Genomic DNA, 15,780 nt, shown 5'->3' with positions numbered 1-15,780 from the left:
AGGGTGGGGCAGGGAAGAGCAGATCATGTTGGTCTTGTAGGCCATTATAAGAATCAGGATGCAGTCCTGACTGAGTTAGCAGAGAAGTGTCACGATATGAGACCTAAAGTACAGCATAATACCTATAGTTAACTAGAGGCCTGGTGCACGAATTTGTGCATGGGTAGGGTCCTTCAGGGTAGCCTGTGGGTCCTGCGTGTGGTGCCCATTCTGATGTGGGGCGGGGTGGGGGGGGGCGGGCTGGGACGCAATTGGCCCTCTGGGCAGGCAGTGAAATGCCCTTGCCAGCCAGGGATCTGGATCTATACTGCTGACATCCGCACCGGTTGTCGGGAACCACCTAGTGGCCGCTTTTATAACGTTTCTTCCTTGCGAAGCGTCTAGGGAGGAGAAGCAGCCATGGTGCCCGAGGCCGACTTCCAGGAGGCCGGCAGTGCTGTCGGGATCGTGCTGGCGGCGCCAGTCCATCGGTGACTGGCCCATTCTCTGGAGATTGGACCTGCAGGACTACTGAGGGAGTGAGTGGCTGCTGCTGGGCTGGTGGGCCTCCAGAATGGGTTGGTCAGCTCAGTGGTGCTCCCTGCATTGAGCGTCTGCCCCTGGTGGTCAGTGTGCGTCATAGCAACCGGTCGACTGGTCAACCAGTCGTTTGGTCGTTCGGTTGCTTATATATATATAGTATAGATAATATTGTACAATATACTGTAACTGAGACCCAGGTTCAGCTACCTGCCAAAAGAAAAGCCAAACGTTGGAAGGAAAGTGGTTTATTCAAGTGCAGGCAACTTGAGAAGATAGGGGACTCTTGTCCTAAAGCCCATCTCAACATCTCAGTCCAAGCAGAAGTTTTTATAAGGAGGGAGAGGGAAACAGAACAAAGACATAAGGGGAGGAGGTTGAAAAGTTCTCTACATGCAGACCAACACAGTCCATTCCAATAAGGATCTTGAAACTGGTCAAGCAATGGTCTGGTGTGTGGCATCCTGGTTTTTGTCACCTGGTTTACAGTTGAAGGTCAGCAAATTTCCCAGAACTGGGATGACTGAAGGCCAGAGTCTGTATCTTTTGAAGTTAGTTCCTAGAATTCCTATACAAACATGTTGTTTATGCCCTAACCAGTTTGGCTCAGTGGATAGAGCGTCGGCCTGTGGACTGAAAGGTCCCAGGTTCGATTCCGGTCAAGGGCATGTACCTTGGTTGCAGGCACATCCTCAATAGGAGTTGTGCAGGAGGCAGCTGATCGATGTTTCTCTCTCATCCATGTTTCTAACTCTCTATCCCTCTCTCTTCCTCTCTGTAAAAAATCAATAAAATATATTTTAAAAAATGTTGTTTATCTATAAGCTACATATTAATCAGTCAACATTTACAGAAACAATGTCAAAAGAATGGTGGGATGGGTTAAAATTCCCCATTGTTACAATACTTGAAAGTTGCTATGAGAGTCAATGTTAAATGTTCTAACAACAACAATAACACCAAATGGTAACTATGTGAGGTGAAGGATGTGTTAACTAACCTTATTGTGGCCAACATTTCAAAATATATACTACTCATTTCTTAAGAATTTAGTATAAGCCATCTATAAAATGCCAGCTGTGTGTAAGACACTGTTTGTAATAGACAGAAGTAAGGTAAAAATGTGAAATTGGTTAGTATAGTCATATGCATTTTAGTGCCTTTGGGAAAAGATTTTAGTAAGAATAGAAGTTTAAGTTATAAGCTATTATCTGCATTGAAGGTTTCTGTGGACAGAGGAGTGAGCACGTCAAGAGTGGTTAAAAGGACCCTGGCTGGCGTGGCTTCGTAGTTTAACATCAACCTATGAACCAGAAGGTCACGGTTTGATTCTTGATCAGGGCACATGCCCGGGTTGCAGCCTCGATCCCCAGTGGGTGATGCAGGAGGCAGCCAATCAGTGATTCTCTCTCATCAATGATGTTTCTCCCTCCCTCTCCCTCTCTCTCTCCTTTCATCTCTGAAATCAATAAAAATATATTTAAAAAAAAAGAACAAGAAAATGTGCTTTAAAAAAAAAAATCAGGAAAAGGATTAGGCCCTGGCCAGAGTGGCTCAGTTGGTTGGAGCATTGCCTCATGCACCCAAGGGTCGCGGGTTCATTTCCCAGTCAGGGCACATACTCAGGTTGTGGGCTCAATCCCCAGTCCAGGTGCATACAGGAGGCAACTGATCAATGTTTTTCTCTCACATTGATGTTTTTCTCTCTTTCTCCCTCTCCCTTCTTCTCTCTCTAAAATCAATAAAACGTGTCTTTGCGTGAGGATTTTTAAAAAAAAAGAATGGGATTAGGAGCCCTGCCTGAGTAGCTCAATTGGTTAGAGCATCATCCCCAATACCCAAGGTTGTGGGTTTGATCCCCAGTCAAGGCACATACAAGGAACCAATGAATCCATAAATAAGTGGAACAACAAACCAATGTTCCTCTCTCTCTAAAAATCAATAAATTAAAAAAATTATTTTTAAAAGAATAGCATTAGGAGAGAAAGAAGTAGTTAGGAAAGGAATATAAATATGTAACAAGAAGATACTTTTGTTATTATTCTAAAGTTCTGAATAAAGCCAGATAAATATAACTAAAACCTGGCTTGAGCAGAAACAGGACTGCAAATAAAATGTGTGCTTCCTAGTAATCAGTCTAAATGAGAAAACACTTCTCGTTTTTTATTTCTCTATCTTATTTCCTGAGTTTCCTGGGTTTACACTCTTTTTAGCATCTCTGCTAAGGCAATTGAAAAGCTATGTGATTAACTATTTCTTTCACCAAATTGGACCATTTACTCCTGAAGGCAATTATTTTAATGGAGTCCACAAAGAACTATGCCAGTCAAAAATATATTTTGAAGAATGAAGTATTTTAAAAATTGGTATGATGACATTTCTTTCTCCTTCTTTACTCATCCATGGTGAGTATGACTATCAAACTAAAGATTACTTTAAAAGATACTAGTTATATCTACAATAGTTCCTGACTACATATGTCAAAATGTATTTTCTCTAGTTATTTTTAGATATTTGTTTAAAATCTTATAAAAGTCTATTAAAAATTCTCACAATACTTTTCACTTCCAATAACATGAAACCCATTATGAAAATATTCAAACCCTAAATGTTCATGTTTGTATTTATAAATAAGATTAATTTTTTCAAGAAGCTTTATACTTTTTCAACTGCAAGAACTCCAACATATACCAGAGCTTCGTTCTAAGTACAAGACTTTTGCCAAAAGCAAAAGTATGCAATACATTATTTTAATAATGAAAATCTCAAATATTAGAAACCAAGCTCTGAATGTGGAAAAAATAAATCATTTAGGTGAAAGGGTAACAAACATTCAATTGAAGGATAATGCAGCCCTGAGGGGGAATATGCATATGAATAAAGTTTATGAAATTGGTTCAATGCCTCTGCAAAGAAAAAATAATTAGTTTATTTTAAAGCTGCCTATAAAATGTTTTCAATATTGCAATATGAATTATTTATAGAAAAATGCACATCTATGAGGGAAGGAGAAAGGAGGAGGTAGAGGAAGGTATGGGGGGATAAATAGTGATGGATGGAGACTTGACTTGGGATGGTGAACACACAATACAGTGTACAGATGATGTGTTGTAGAATTGTGCACCTGTGTAATTTTGTTAATCAGTGTCGCCCCAATAAATTCAATTAAAAATAAAAATAAAAATGTATATCTAACTTTAAGGCTATAATTTGATTGAAGATCTTGAATGCAGCGAGAACAACTAGAAAGAAGAATATATTGTTTTGTGTATGTAATATTTGGAAGATTCCTTTTTATTTACATGCTTTTCAAAAGAGTTAAGATTTATTGTCAATCTGAATCAGTAACATTTCATTCTACTTTTTTTAAAATTTAAGAAATTAAATTTACAGTTGGATATCAATTTAATTTTCAAATTTTATACAGAATGCTCTTTAAAGTTGACAAATATATTACTTTGAAATCATAACTGCTAATGAAAAGACTGAGTGAACATGTCTAAGCTTAAATAATTTTTTAAATATATTTTTAATGTGTTTAACGTTGGTGCAGGGTCTCATAAGGGAAAAGACTTGGATTTGGGATGTTACTATAATGGTAAATACTAAAAAGCATTCAAATGGATTCACAAGCTGCCTGTGTTTAGAATATTCCTTTCGACCAGTTTTCCGATTAGTACTTAATGTAGCACAGACTCCACTGGGAGCCACATAGAGCTTGGATGCTGTAAGTATGCCTGTAGTTTTATAAAATTTTCTTGAGAGAATTATGATAGAAATACCTGATCCCATTCTTCTAAAATAATATGGAAAATGAATGTTTTTTATCTCCAATTTCAGCCAATTAGCTATAAAGAAAAATAAAGGAAAATCACTATATTTTAAAAAGTCTCCTTTGAACACATCATAATTTTAAAGCTAAAACAAGGCAGCCACAGGGAATGTGCACACTCACTGGTCCTGGTTGAGCAGCAGAAGCACTGGGCACCATTAACTGAGTGGCAGCTTCTCTGCTTTCTCGTTCTCAGCCAATGGTAAGCAATAATCTGATTGGCCTCTAGGTTAAAACTTGGGGTTTCCTAAAATAGTTTTATTTGGTTGTACAAGAAACCTAAATGTAATGATGATAAATAACTTTAAAGAGTATTACCTAAATTTAATCTACCTCCAATTTCTGAAATTAATATTCACAATTATCAATTTATGAACACTAGAGGGCAGTAAAACACTAGAAGGTATATTTAAATTACATAACTAAAAGTGGCAAAGGCAAGCCAGCACTTTTTTTATTTTTGGTCGAAATCCTAACAATTTAATGAATTTATTCCTTTTTAGGTTGCTGATGCACAAAGTATTCTTTGGCGTGTCATTTTAGGTATAACTTACTTTGCAAAGTCCAAATAAGAAATGTGTCCATGATAAAATCCGGGTTTCATCTCTTTCCAGGAAGTGATATTCTTCACAAAGCGTACCTAAAACAGGAGGACACACTCATTACTACGTGTAATTTAAAGAAAATGAAATTCAATGATAGCAAACTACTTTCCATGTAGGTATTTAAAACCAATCACAATTGTAGTTGGACAATTTCAGAGCTTAAAACACACCTTTCTAACTAAGAAAAGTATAGTGTGATCTGCAACTACTAATTCATCACCAAGAGAGCTATCACCACAGTCAGAAAAGAGGGAAAGAAGACCCGAAAAATGCATTGCACAATGCAGTCATTCACAATGCTGTATAGTGCAGACATTCACATGGAGTGAGGGAAGGTGGTACAAACACACATTGTGAGAATAAACAAATCATCCTTTCTGTCAAAGAACAGTTCACACAGATGCCATTTTGGCTCATGTGACTTGGCAGCCACCATGTTGGCCACATGACTTGCAGCTCCCCTGGGGGCCGCCATCTTGAAATGGCAAAGGCCAACCCCCCCTTTGAATTAGCCAATCATGAAAGACTGTGGGCCTGAGCTCCAATCAAGAGTGAGGAACAGGTCATGGGCATCAGGATTGAAAAGCCAAGCAGACCGCCTGCTCAGTGTGCGAATGCTTCCAGACCATGTGCGTGCGCACCCGACTGCAGGAGTAAAGACATTTGCCTTGCTGCCTTGCTGCCTTGCTCCCGAGTATGTTTTGTGATCTACCAAGACCCCTGAATTTGGGGGTTCGCCTTATTTCTTACAACATGATGAAGCAGGCAGCACTGTAATACAGGACAATTCTAGGCAAATCTGTTTTCTCTTAGAGACCTGTTATTCCTAAAAATTCATTTTTATTAACAACTCAATAAATTAAAAAAATTGCTAAATCAAAATGATTAAAGAAAACATGGTAATTATCAGAAGACTTTAAAGAGTTAAGAGCAGATATAATAAGTTTGTTGATAAAAAAGATAAAATTAGAGATGTGATATAGGTAAAATAAAATTTTTAAAAAGCTAATTACTCCTTTAATTTAATAGAATTAAAAGTATACAAAAGATTAGTTAATATGTAAAGGACTTTGCAAATATATTTTAAAAATTTGCCCAGCCGGTATGGGTCAGTGGATTGAGTGCTGTCCCATGCAGCAAAAGGTCATGGGTAACTCTACACTACTAGCTAATTTCCTTAATTTAACTGTCCAATACAGGGGTCCTCAAATTACGGCCCGTGGGCCACATGTGGCCCGCCGAGGACATTTATCCGGCCCGCCAGGTGTTTTTGCCGCCGCTGCCTATCCTGCTTAGCAGCCGACTTAGCAGTGTGCATAGGAATTTGTTCATAGTTGTTTTTTTTTTTTTAACTATAGTCCGGCCCTCCAACGGTCTGTGGGACCATGCACTGGCCCCCTGTTTAAAAAGTTTGAGGATCTCTGGTCCAATATTTACAAGGTGTTAAAACAACAACAAAACAACCAGAAGGATTTGAAAGGAAAAGAGAGTAGTCATCCTTCATATCGTGATTCTGATTTAAAAACTTGGACATTGGAGAATGTCAAGTTTTACCCACTAAGGAAACCCCTCAAATCCAATCATTAAAACTCCTTGACCTCCAAAAACTCAAAGTTCTGTTGATCTCTCTCTCTCAATTGCTTATTTTCCTCAGTACATTCACTACAATATCAACTTCCAAACCACCCTGTTCACTACTCTCATACTGGACAACCATTTTTCAACAGTGACCACTGACTTATTCTTGCCTTTTCTATTGTCTTGGGTAAACTCAGGGGTTGCTAAAGATTGCCAGTCAAAAGTAAGAAACATACATGGTTTAACTATCTTTGCGTTTTATTCCCTAACTGCTTCTTTGCGTTTTATTCCTAACTTTGCGTTTTATTCCCAACTTCATTCTGAGGTAAAATTCAGGTGGGTTATTGTTGAGACTTTTAACGACACCCATTGCTAAAATCTCCAAAAGACTCAGAATCTTTCTTTAATCCCCAACTAAAAGAATATTGAAGGCTACATACTTGATGCATATGTATTTTTTTCATTTCATCAACATTCAACTAAGGCAATACATTAAAGTCTCATTAATAAAATTGTGGCTGACTTACAATTTGCAATAATTCAAAAGATGCTGAGCTGAGATTTCCCTTCCCTCTATAGGAAAGAAAAAAGTGCTAAACAAACAAATGATGTCAATAAGGTTAAAGCAGCTCTTCAGAATGATCTGGAGAATAGTCTGAGTATTTACAAACTACTGAAAGTCTATACCATTCTAACCTCTTCTTCCATAGTGACCTCCAAGGTCATAACCAACTACATAACCCTCTTTGAAGAAGAGTATTTTCAATTTTTCTTTTCAAAGTATTTAGCCACTTCTCCTTTTAGCCATCTACACTAATAAAAGAGAAACATGCAAATTGACCGTACCTCCGCTATACACACAAGCCAATCAGGAGCAAGTATGCAAATTAACCCAACCAAGATGGCTGCGGCCACGGAGTGAGCAGGAGGCTTGGGTTTCCCCGGCAATGGAGGAAGCCAAGCTTCCTGCCCCCTCTGGCTGGCCCTGGCCTCCGCTCAAGGCTACAAAGTTTCAATTATAGAAGATAAATAAATCCCCCAAAAATGGCAGCAGCCATGGAGCTGGAGAGAGCAGGAGGCTTGAGTTGCCCCCAACGATGGAGGAGGCCAAGCTTCCCGCTGCCCTGGCCTGCCCTGGCCTCCACTCAAGGCTACAAAGTTTCAATTATAGAAGATATATAAATCCCAACAAAAATGGCGGCAGCCACAGAGCTGGAGAGAGCAGGAGGCTTGGGTTGCCCCTGGTGATGAAGGAAGCCAAGCTTCCTGCCCGCACTGGCTCTGCTCAAGGCTACAAAGTTTCAATTATAGAAGATAAATAAATCCCAGATACCAGGGCCTCCACTTGGGTCACCAGGGTGCGTGGCCAGCCTGCAAACCACCACAGGCCCCTCGCCCAGGCCATCCCATGCCCCAAGGTAACGCCCACCCTAACCTGGGACAGCCTTCAAGGCAAACCAGGTGGCCCCCACCCATGCACCAGGCCTCTATGCTATCTAATAAAAGAGTAATATGCAGATTGACCATCACTCCAACACACAAGATGGCCAGCAGGGGAGGGTAGTTGGGAGGTACCAGGCCTAAAAGGGAGGGCAGTTGGGGGCGATCAAGCCTGCAGGGGAGGGCAGTTAGGGGTGACCAGGCTGGCAGAGGAGGGAAGTTGGGGGCAATTGCGCCTGCAGGGAAGGGCAGTTGCGGGGGACCCCAGCCTGCAGGGGAGAGCAGTTGTGGGGGGGAGGGGGGACCAGGCTTGCAGGGGAGGGCAGTTAGGGGATATCAGGCCTGCAGGGGAGGGCAGTTAGGGGCAATCAGGCTGGCAGGGGAGTGGTTAGGGGGTGATCAGGCTGGCAGGCAGAAGCAGTTAGAAGCAATCAGGAAGGCAGGCAGGCGAGCAGTTGGGAGCCAGCAGTCCTGGATTGTGAGAGGGATGTCCGACTGCCTGTTTAGGTGGGATCGGGCCTAAACGGGCAGTCAGATATCCCTCAAGGGTCCCAGATTGGAGAGGGTACAGGCTGGGCTGAGGGGCACGAATTTTGTGCAGCAGGCCTCTAGTCCTATATAATAAAAGCCTAATATGCTAAGTGTCCGGTCAGGCGTTCAACCAATGAAAGCATAATATGCTAATGATATGCTAAGGCCACTCAACCGCTCACTATGATGTGCACTGACCATCAGGGGGCAGACAGTCGACTGGTCAACCAGTCGACTGGTCAACCAGTCGCTATGATGTGCACTTACCACCAGGGGGCAGATGCTCCAACCGGTAGGTTATCTTGCTGCTGGGGTCCAGCCAATCGGGACCGAGTGAGACAGGCCAGACATGCCCTGGAGCCCTCCCGCGGTCCCTCCCAGCTGGCCAACCTCCTGCATCCCTCCCTGGCTCTGGTCGTGCACCGGCAGGGTCCCTTGGACTGACCTGCAACCTCTTGCAATCCGGGACCCCTCTGGGTATGTTGAAGAACCGGTTTCGACCTGACGGTGGACCAACCAGTTGCTATGACGTGCACTGACCACCAGAGGGCAGACACTCAACACAGGAGCTGCCCCCTGGTGGTCAGTATGCTCTCACAGCTCAGCCAGAAGCTGGGCTCACGGCAAGCAAGTGCAGCGGTGGTGGTGGGAGCCTCTCCCACCTACGCGGCAGCGCTAGGATGTCCAACTGCTGTCAGTAGGACAACCCCCGAGGGCTCCCAGACTGTGAGAGGGTGCAGACTGGGCTGAGGGACTCCCCCGCCCTGTGCAAGAATTTCGTGCACTGGGCCTCTAGTGTTAAATATTTGTCGTATTTCTCCTGAATTTTCCCTGTCTCTCCTCTCTTTACCTTTAATCAGTCCAGTTTGTTCCTGCTCCATCACTTTCTGCCTTCTCACCTCTCCTACACCACTTACCTTGTCTTTCAGTATTTCTTCTGTTTTTTGTTTTTTTCTCTACAGTGCAGCATTTTGCTCAAGACCTTGTGATAAAGCTCTGGAGCACAGAGGAGTGAAGGGAAAGGGAGAGTAGGTGAGCAAGCTTCTACTTGGTTTTTAATGGATTCTTATTGTAATTGGCACTAATGAAGGTAAAGTGATAGACAAAAAGGAGCAAAACTAAAAGTATCAAATGAAGTTAAGGAGTCTAAAGTCACTGACAACTGGCTTGGGGAGAAAAAACAGTCACCACAGTGACTTTATTCAAAGAGAATTTCCATACTCTGATTGAAATAGGCTATCAAGAAGGATGTTTCAGCAGTAGTAGTTAGATATAATAGATGAAAAGAAATGTTTTCATGCCTAGCCTGGAGCAGATCCCGAACTGTGATTTTTGTTTGTTTAAAGTATTACATATGTCTCTTTTTTCCCCAATTGACACCCCCCCCCCCGGCCACTCCCATCCCCAAGGGCAAGCCCCCAGCACTCCAGTGTCTGTGTCCACTGGTTATGCTAATATGCATGCATACAAGTCCTTTGATTGATCTCTAACCACCCTCCCCCCAACCCCCTGCCATTTGTCTCTGGATCTATTTTTGTTCATTAGTTTATGTTGATGATTATATCCCACATATAAGTGAGAACATGTGGTATTTATCTTTCTCCAACTGGCTTATTTCCCTTAGCATAATGTTCTCCAGTTCCATTCATGCTGCTGTAAATGGACCTTCTTTTTCATAGCAGCATAGTATTCCATTGTGTAGATGTACCATAGTTTTTAATCCACTCATCTGCTGATGGGCACTTAGGCTGTTTCCAAATCTTAGCTATGGTAAATTGTGCTACTATGAACGTAGGGGTGCATATATCCTTTCTGATTGGTGTTTCTGGTTTCTTGGGATATATTCCTAGAAGTGGGATTACTGGGTCAAATGGGAATTTTTTTTTTAAGAATAGTGCTTGAGGCCTAGTAGACATTGCATAACATTTAATTTTTTTAGGAAACTCCATACTGTTTTCCACAGTGGCTGCACCAGTCTGCATTCCCACCAGCAGTGCATGAGGGTTCCTTTTTCTCCAGATCCCCGCCAGCACTTGTCGTTTGTTGATTTGTTGATGATAGCCACCAAACTGTGATTTTTGTCAGATTTTATAACTGAAGCAGAGTCAGGCTAGCAAGTAATCAGAGAAGACCTTCAGGGAAAACACAAGCAACGTGGGGAGCAGTGCAGTGATTTATTTGCTAGTTGAATCAGACCTGAACCAGTGCTGCAGGAAAAAGCTGAGAAAGCACCATCTTGCTAACAGTGTATGTAGACCTATTCTTAATAAGCTTAATCTCAACATTATGATTATCTGTGATCACAAAAGAACTTGTTTTCACTATCTAAAAGTAAAAATGCCATTCTGAACATCCTGGCCGAATTTCAACTTTTTAATAACTACCTATTTAATGAATACTATTAACTTGGGTAATTACTATATACTGAACTCCTACTCATTTATATACTTAAAGATTCATTGTACAGCGTGGGTAGTTTTATGAGACTAAACTAGAGAAGTCTTATATACAAAGAGGAAAACTGAGTAATTGTTGGATAAAAATATAAGAAAGGTCAGCAACAACTGCATACAGTATCTTCACTAAAGTTCAAAACTGTTATTCAACCCTTTTTTTGTGGGAAGGTGGTAATGGGCCGGGGTGTTCTAAATCACCTGAATTAAGGTTAGATTATATTATTACCCTCAATCAAAGAGGCTCGCTCTGCAGTAATTATCATGCTTTCATGCTCAGCTAAGAATGACTTTCAGAATTATAGCTGGTACATTTGTTCATTCATTTAACAAAGAAAGTTATGCAATGTCTACTAGGCCTCAAGCACTATTCTTAAGCATGGAGATATACGGTAGTGCTGAATAAGACAGACAAGTTCCTTATAACAGAGGAAAAGACAGACAATAAACAAATAAATCAGCAAATAATAGGAATAATACAGAAAGACTTGATGGTACACAATAACTTGGAAGAGGCATTTTATATATATAAAGTAGACATGTTATATGTATGGTGACTAAGTAGGGTTTTACTAAGAGAATGCCATTTAAGCTGAAACCTTAAATGGATAACATGAGACAAATCATGAGAAGTCAGAAGTCATTCTAAGAAGAAATGGTAAGTGCAGAGGCCTTTAAATGGAAATGGCTTGGCACATTCAATGAACCAAAAAGCCAGTGTGGCTGGTAAATAAGAGGTGAGAGCAGAGGAGAAGGACTTGGCCAAAAAAGGGCTCATTGGTCTAGGTAAGGAATTTGGATTTTGTTGGGGAGGTAGAAATATGAATATAAGTACCTCACCTGAGAAGATTATAATACACATGTTCCCATAACCCCACTGAGGATCATGTTCTAGATCTTTGCTATTCCAACTGTGGTTCAAGGCCCAGAAGCATCTGTTTTGACATCAGCGGAAGCTGTTGGGGAAGGTCATCAAAAAGACATGACTGCTGGTTTGGCCCACAAGCTGGGCAGGGGCAACTGGAAGCTCCCACTCCCTCTCCTGTGCTTAGAGTGCATGCTCTGCTTGCCTTCCCTGTGTTCGAAGCTGCCCAAGGACACAGCCTTGAGACAGAATGTGGTGATGAGACTATCTGGGCTGTACATGACTAAACCCAGTTAAGGCCTTCGGTCTCTCCCTGCCCTCCACGTATGGAGGCTGGTTTCAGATTACCTTCTAAGGAGGTTTCAATGCAACAGAAGCTTTTTAGAAACTCAGAATATCAGGCTGCATCTTAGTCCTTCTGAATCAGAATCTGCATTTTAATCGGTGATTAGATATACATTAAAGATTGAGAAGCACTCATCTAAAGTGCTGTGCTGAAAAAGCATTATGTACAACTAATATCTAGCCATAAGATCCAATGCAAATGAACAGAAGTTGGCTAAATGGTGAATTAAAAGAACAAAAAATTACTATGTTGTCCTACACAGAATGCAAATTCTACATATTTTCCATGTCTTACAGAAAGGGGTAAAATACAGTCACAGACCTAAATATATGAGAACAGAAAATAATTAAGAAATATCATAAAAGACAGGTACCACTTACAATTTGACATTGTTATTTTAAAGACAATATGTTCTTTAAATAATATGTAGAGGTATTTTCATGATAGCAGAGTAAACAATTAGAACAACTGATTGAATACTTGTTTCCTGCCAATTCCTGTCTATTAACTGAGTAAAGCCCATCTCAAAAACATACCTCTCTTGACTGAGTCTGCCTTATTATTTTTAAAAAATATATTTTATTGATTTTTTACAGAGAGGAAGAGAGAGGGATAGAGAGTTAGAAACATCGATGAGAGAGAAACATCCATCAGCTGCCTCCTGCACACCCCCTACTGGGGATGTGCCCGCAACCAAGGTACATGCCCTTGACCGGAATCGAACCCGGGACCTTTGAGTCCACAAGCCGATGCTCTATCCACTGAGCCAAATCGGTTTCGGCTATTCTTTTTACTTAGTATTCTCATGCCTTATGTTTTCAAATGTTTATCTTTTAGTCTCCTCATTCTTACTTTCTCTTATTTTATCCCAACTTCTTAATTTAAAAAAATTCCTTATCTACAGAAAAGTTGAAAGAACCTATATATAGTTAGATATGGATATAGATATAGATATAGATATAGATATAGATACAGATACACACATACACAAACACACAAATTTTCCTGAACTGTCTGAAAGCAAATGGCAAGCACCTTTGATCAAGGATCCAATCACAGATCACACATTACTTTTGGTTTTCATGTCTCCTTAGTCTCCTCTAGTGTAGAGAAGATTATCCCACCCCACCCCCAACAACCTTGACTTTTTTGGTTGTCACAACACTGACATTTTTAGAAGAGTTCAGAACAGTTGTTCTGGAGAATATTCTACAACACAGAACTGTTACCTCAAGATAAGATACAAGTTAAACATTTGGGTGAGACATATTTTTGGTTAAACCTTTTGGTGAGAACACCATATATTGATGTTTTCTTTGAACAGTCCTCATATATTCTGTGTCTATGTTTTACATTCTCAAGTAAATCCTATATAATAAAGAGGTAATATGCAAATTGATCATCATTCCAACACACAAAATGGCCACCCCCATGTGGACACAAGATGGCCACCACAAGATGGCCAGCAGGGGAGGGCAGTTGGGAGGGACAAGGCCTGCAAGGGAGGGCAGTTGGGGGCAACCAGGCCTGCAGGGGAGGGCAGTTGGGAGCGACCAGGCCTGCAGGGGAGGGCAGTTGGAGGGGACCAGGCCTGCAAGGGAGGGCAGTTGGGGGTGACCAAGACTGCAGGGGAGGGCAAGTTAGGGGTGACCAGGCCAGCAGGGGAGGGCAGTTAGGAGAAATCGGGCCTAAACGGGCAGTTGGACATCCCTCGAGGGGTCCCAGATTGGACAGGGTGCAGGCTGGGCTGAGACACCCTCCCCCCCGTGCACGAATTTTATGCACCGGGCCTCTAGTTATAAATAAGTTCCCTGAAAGATATGCCCTTGCTTTTTATTCCAAGCCTTAGCATAATCTCTGCATATGTTCCATAGTCAATGAATGAAAACTTAAAAGGAGAGTTAACAACTGATTCACACATTTAATAATTTTATACTAGACTAAAAATATTTGGGCTTTGCCTCTAAAATTTTTGAGAGAAATAATTACACATGTAAGCAGTTTAGCACAATACCTAGTACATTATGTACAAAATAAATCTAGGAAAGAGCTAGGGCTAACTGCAGGCATTAAGCAGACTGAACTGCTGAGGTTAGAAGGGGATGGAATAAAGAGAGTGGTCACCTATATTTATGAGTAAACTGGGCTTTAAATGAAAGATTGAAACAATGGCATATTTAATAAAAATCTAATCTTTTAAGTCTCACTTCAGTCAAATATTGATTAGAAACTATTTCTCAGAGAAGAAGAGAATTTAATTCCTATTTGAATAATAAAGCAGTTGAGGACAGTACATAAGAACAAAAATATGGCATGAAAATAAAATTATGTTATGCAAAATAGGGTTCAGAGAATATTTAAAAAATATTTTCAGAGCATCTAGTATAATTTAGAAGTTTACATTTAAATAAAGTTTACTAGATGGAATGTGAAATAAAAATGCTACCTAATAGGTCATGCCCAGGAGAAGGAAGCAATAATGGTAACTTGTTTGAACAACTGCTTCTATACAGAGCCAGAAACCAGTAAGTAATTTAGATATGGTGCATTAGAGAACATTTGGTGTATATGCCATTCCTAATTAAGAGCAGGTTCTCAGCTACCAGCTGCCATTTTGAAGTATGCGGCTAATGATTAAGACTATTCCTCTACTCGCCAAAACCGGTTTGGCTCAGTGGATAGAGCGTCGGCCTGCAGACTCAGGGGTCCCAGGTTCGATTCCAGTCAAGGGCATGTACCTTGGTTGCGGGCACGTCCCCAGTAGGGGGTGTGCAGGAGGCGGCTGGTCGGTGTTTCTCTCTCATCGATGTTTCTAGTTCTCTATCCCTCTCTCTTCCTCTCTATAAAAAATCAATAAAATATAGAAAGAAAAAAATTAAAAAAAAAAAAAGACTATTCCTCTACTCTCCCCACACAAACATATTTTAAGAGTTGGTCATTATGTAATCCAATTGCTTTTAAGATAGTGTTTATGCTTCTTTTCTGCTGGGTGGTTTTTCTTTTTTTTCTTCTCTATCACTAACAAGCTATTGAGAGGAAAACAGAAGTTTTATCTCAATCAAATGCAACTGGGAAAATGTATCACTACATGATGCCTATAAATGTCATATGTGGTAAGCTTCTGTAGATTTATATTTCCTGAAAAAATGGTAGATGCATTGTCAGACATCTCATAGCTGCCAGAGAACTCTGTAATGCTGGACACAAAACAATTCTAAAAATTGAACAAGCAAGCTAACTTTATCTTCCTAAAAAATACTACTAAATAAATCTAAAATTATATGAGCATTAAGAAATGTTCCTTTTAAACCAAGATACATTCAGAAAAGCAATCATGCAAATAGATTTAAAATATACCACATGCTGTATAAAAACTGATTATTTAGTATACTTGCCTTTAGATATACAATATCACATAATGAATAGTTTTTATGACCCACTTAACTAAATAAGCTCATGTTCCTTCCAATTTATAGAGGAGTTATTTGGTTTGGCTGACAGATGTAGATTTTTGATTCTATGAAAAAGAGTAATTGAGGATGCTGCAGAGAGACAAGAATTACATGGACAAATGATATTCCATATACTATTGACTTTTACAAACAGCTCTC

General features: G+C 40.6%; 1 protein-coding gene across 2 annotated transcripts in view; it reads right to left on the bottom strand.

The window, feature by feature from the left end:
* Positions 1 to 15,780, bottom strand: part of HS2ST1 (heparan sulfate 2-O-sulfotransferase 1) — a 185,265-nt gene that overhangs the window by 20,770 nt on the left and 148,715 nt on the right. For both annotated transcript variants that reach the window (XM_028134326.2, XM_008157783.3), the window contains exon 3: positions 4,906 to 4,991. In XM_028134326.2, the coding sequence (XP_027990127.1) occupies positions 4,906 to 4,991 (86 nt within the window). The remainder of the gene's footprint in view (positions 1 to 4,905; positions 4,992 to 15,780) is intronic.

The sequence above is a fragment of the Eptesicus fuscus genome, chromosome 9, assembly GCF_027574615.1.
Source record: "Eptesicus fuscus isolate TK198812 chromosome 9, DD_ASM_mEF_20220401, whole genome shotgun sequence".
In the NCBI taxonomy this organism is placed as follows: Eukaryota; Metazoa; Chordata; class Mammalia; order Chiroptera; family Vespertilionidae; genus Eptesicus; species Eptesicus fuscus.
Note: the sequence above shows the minus strand (reverse complement) of the source record. Positions and strands in the feature narration are given on the sequence as shown.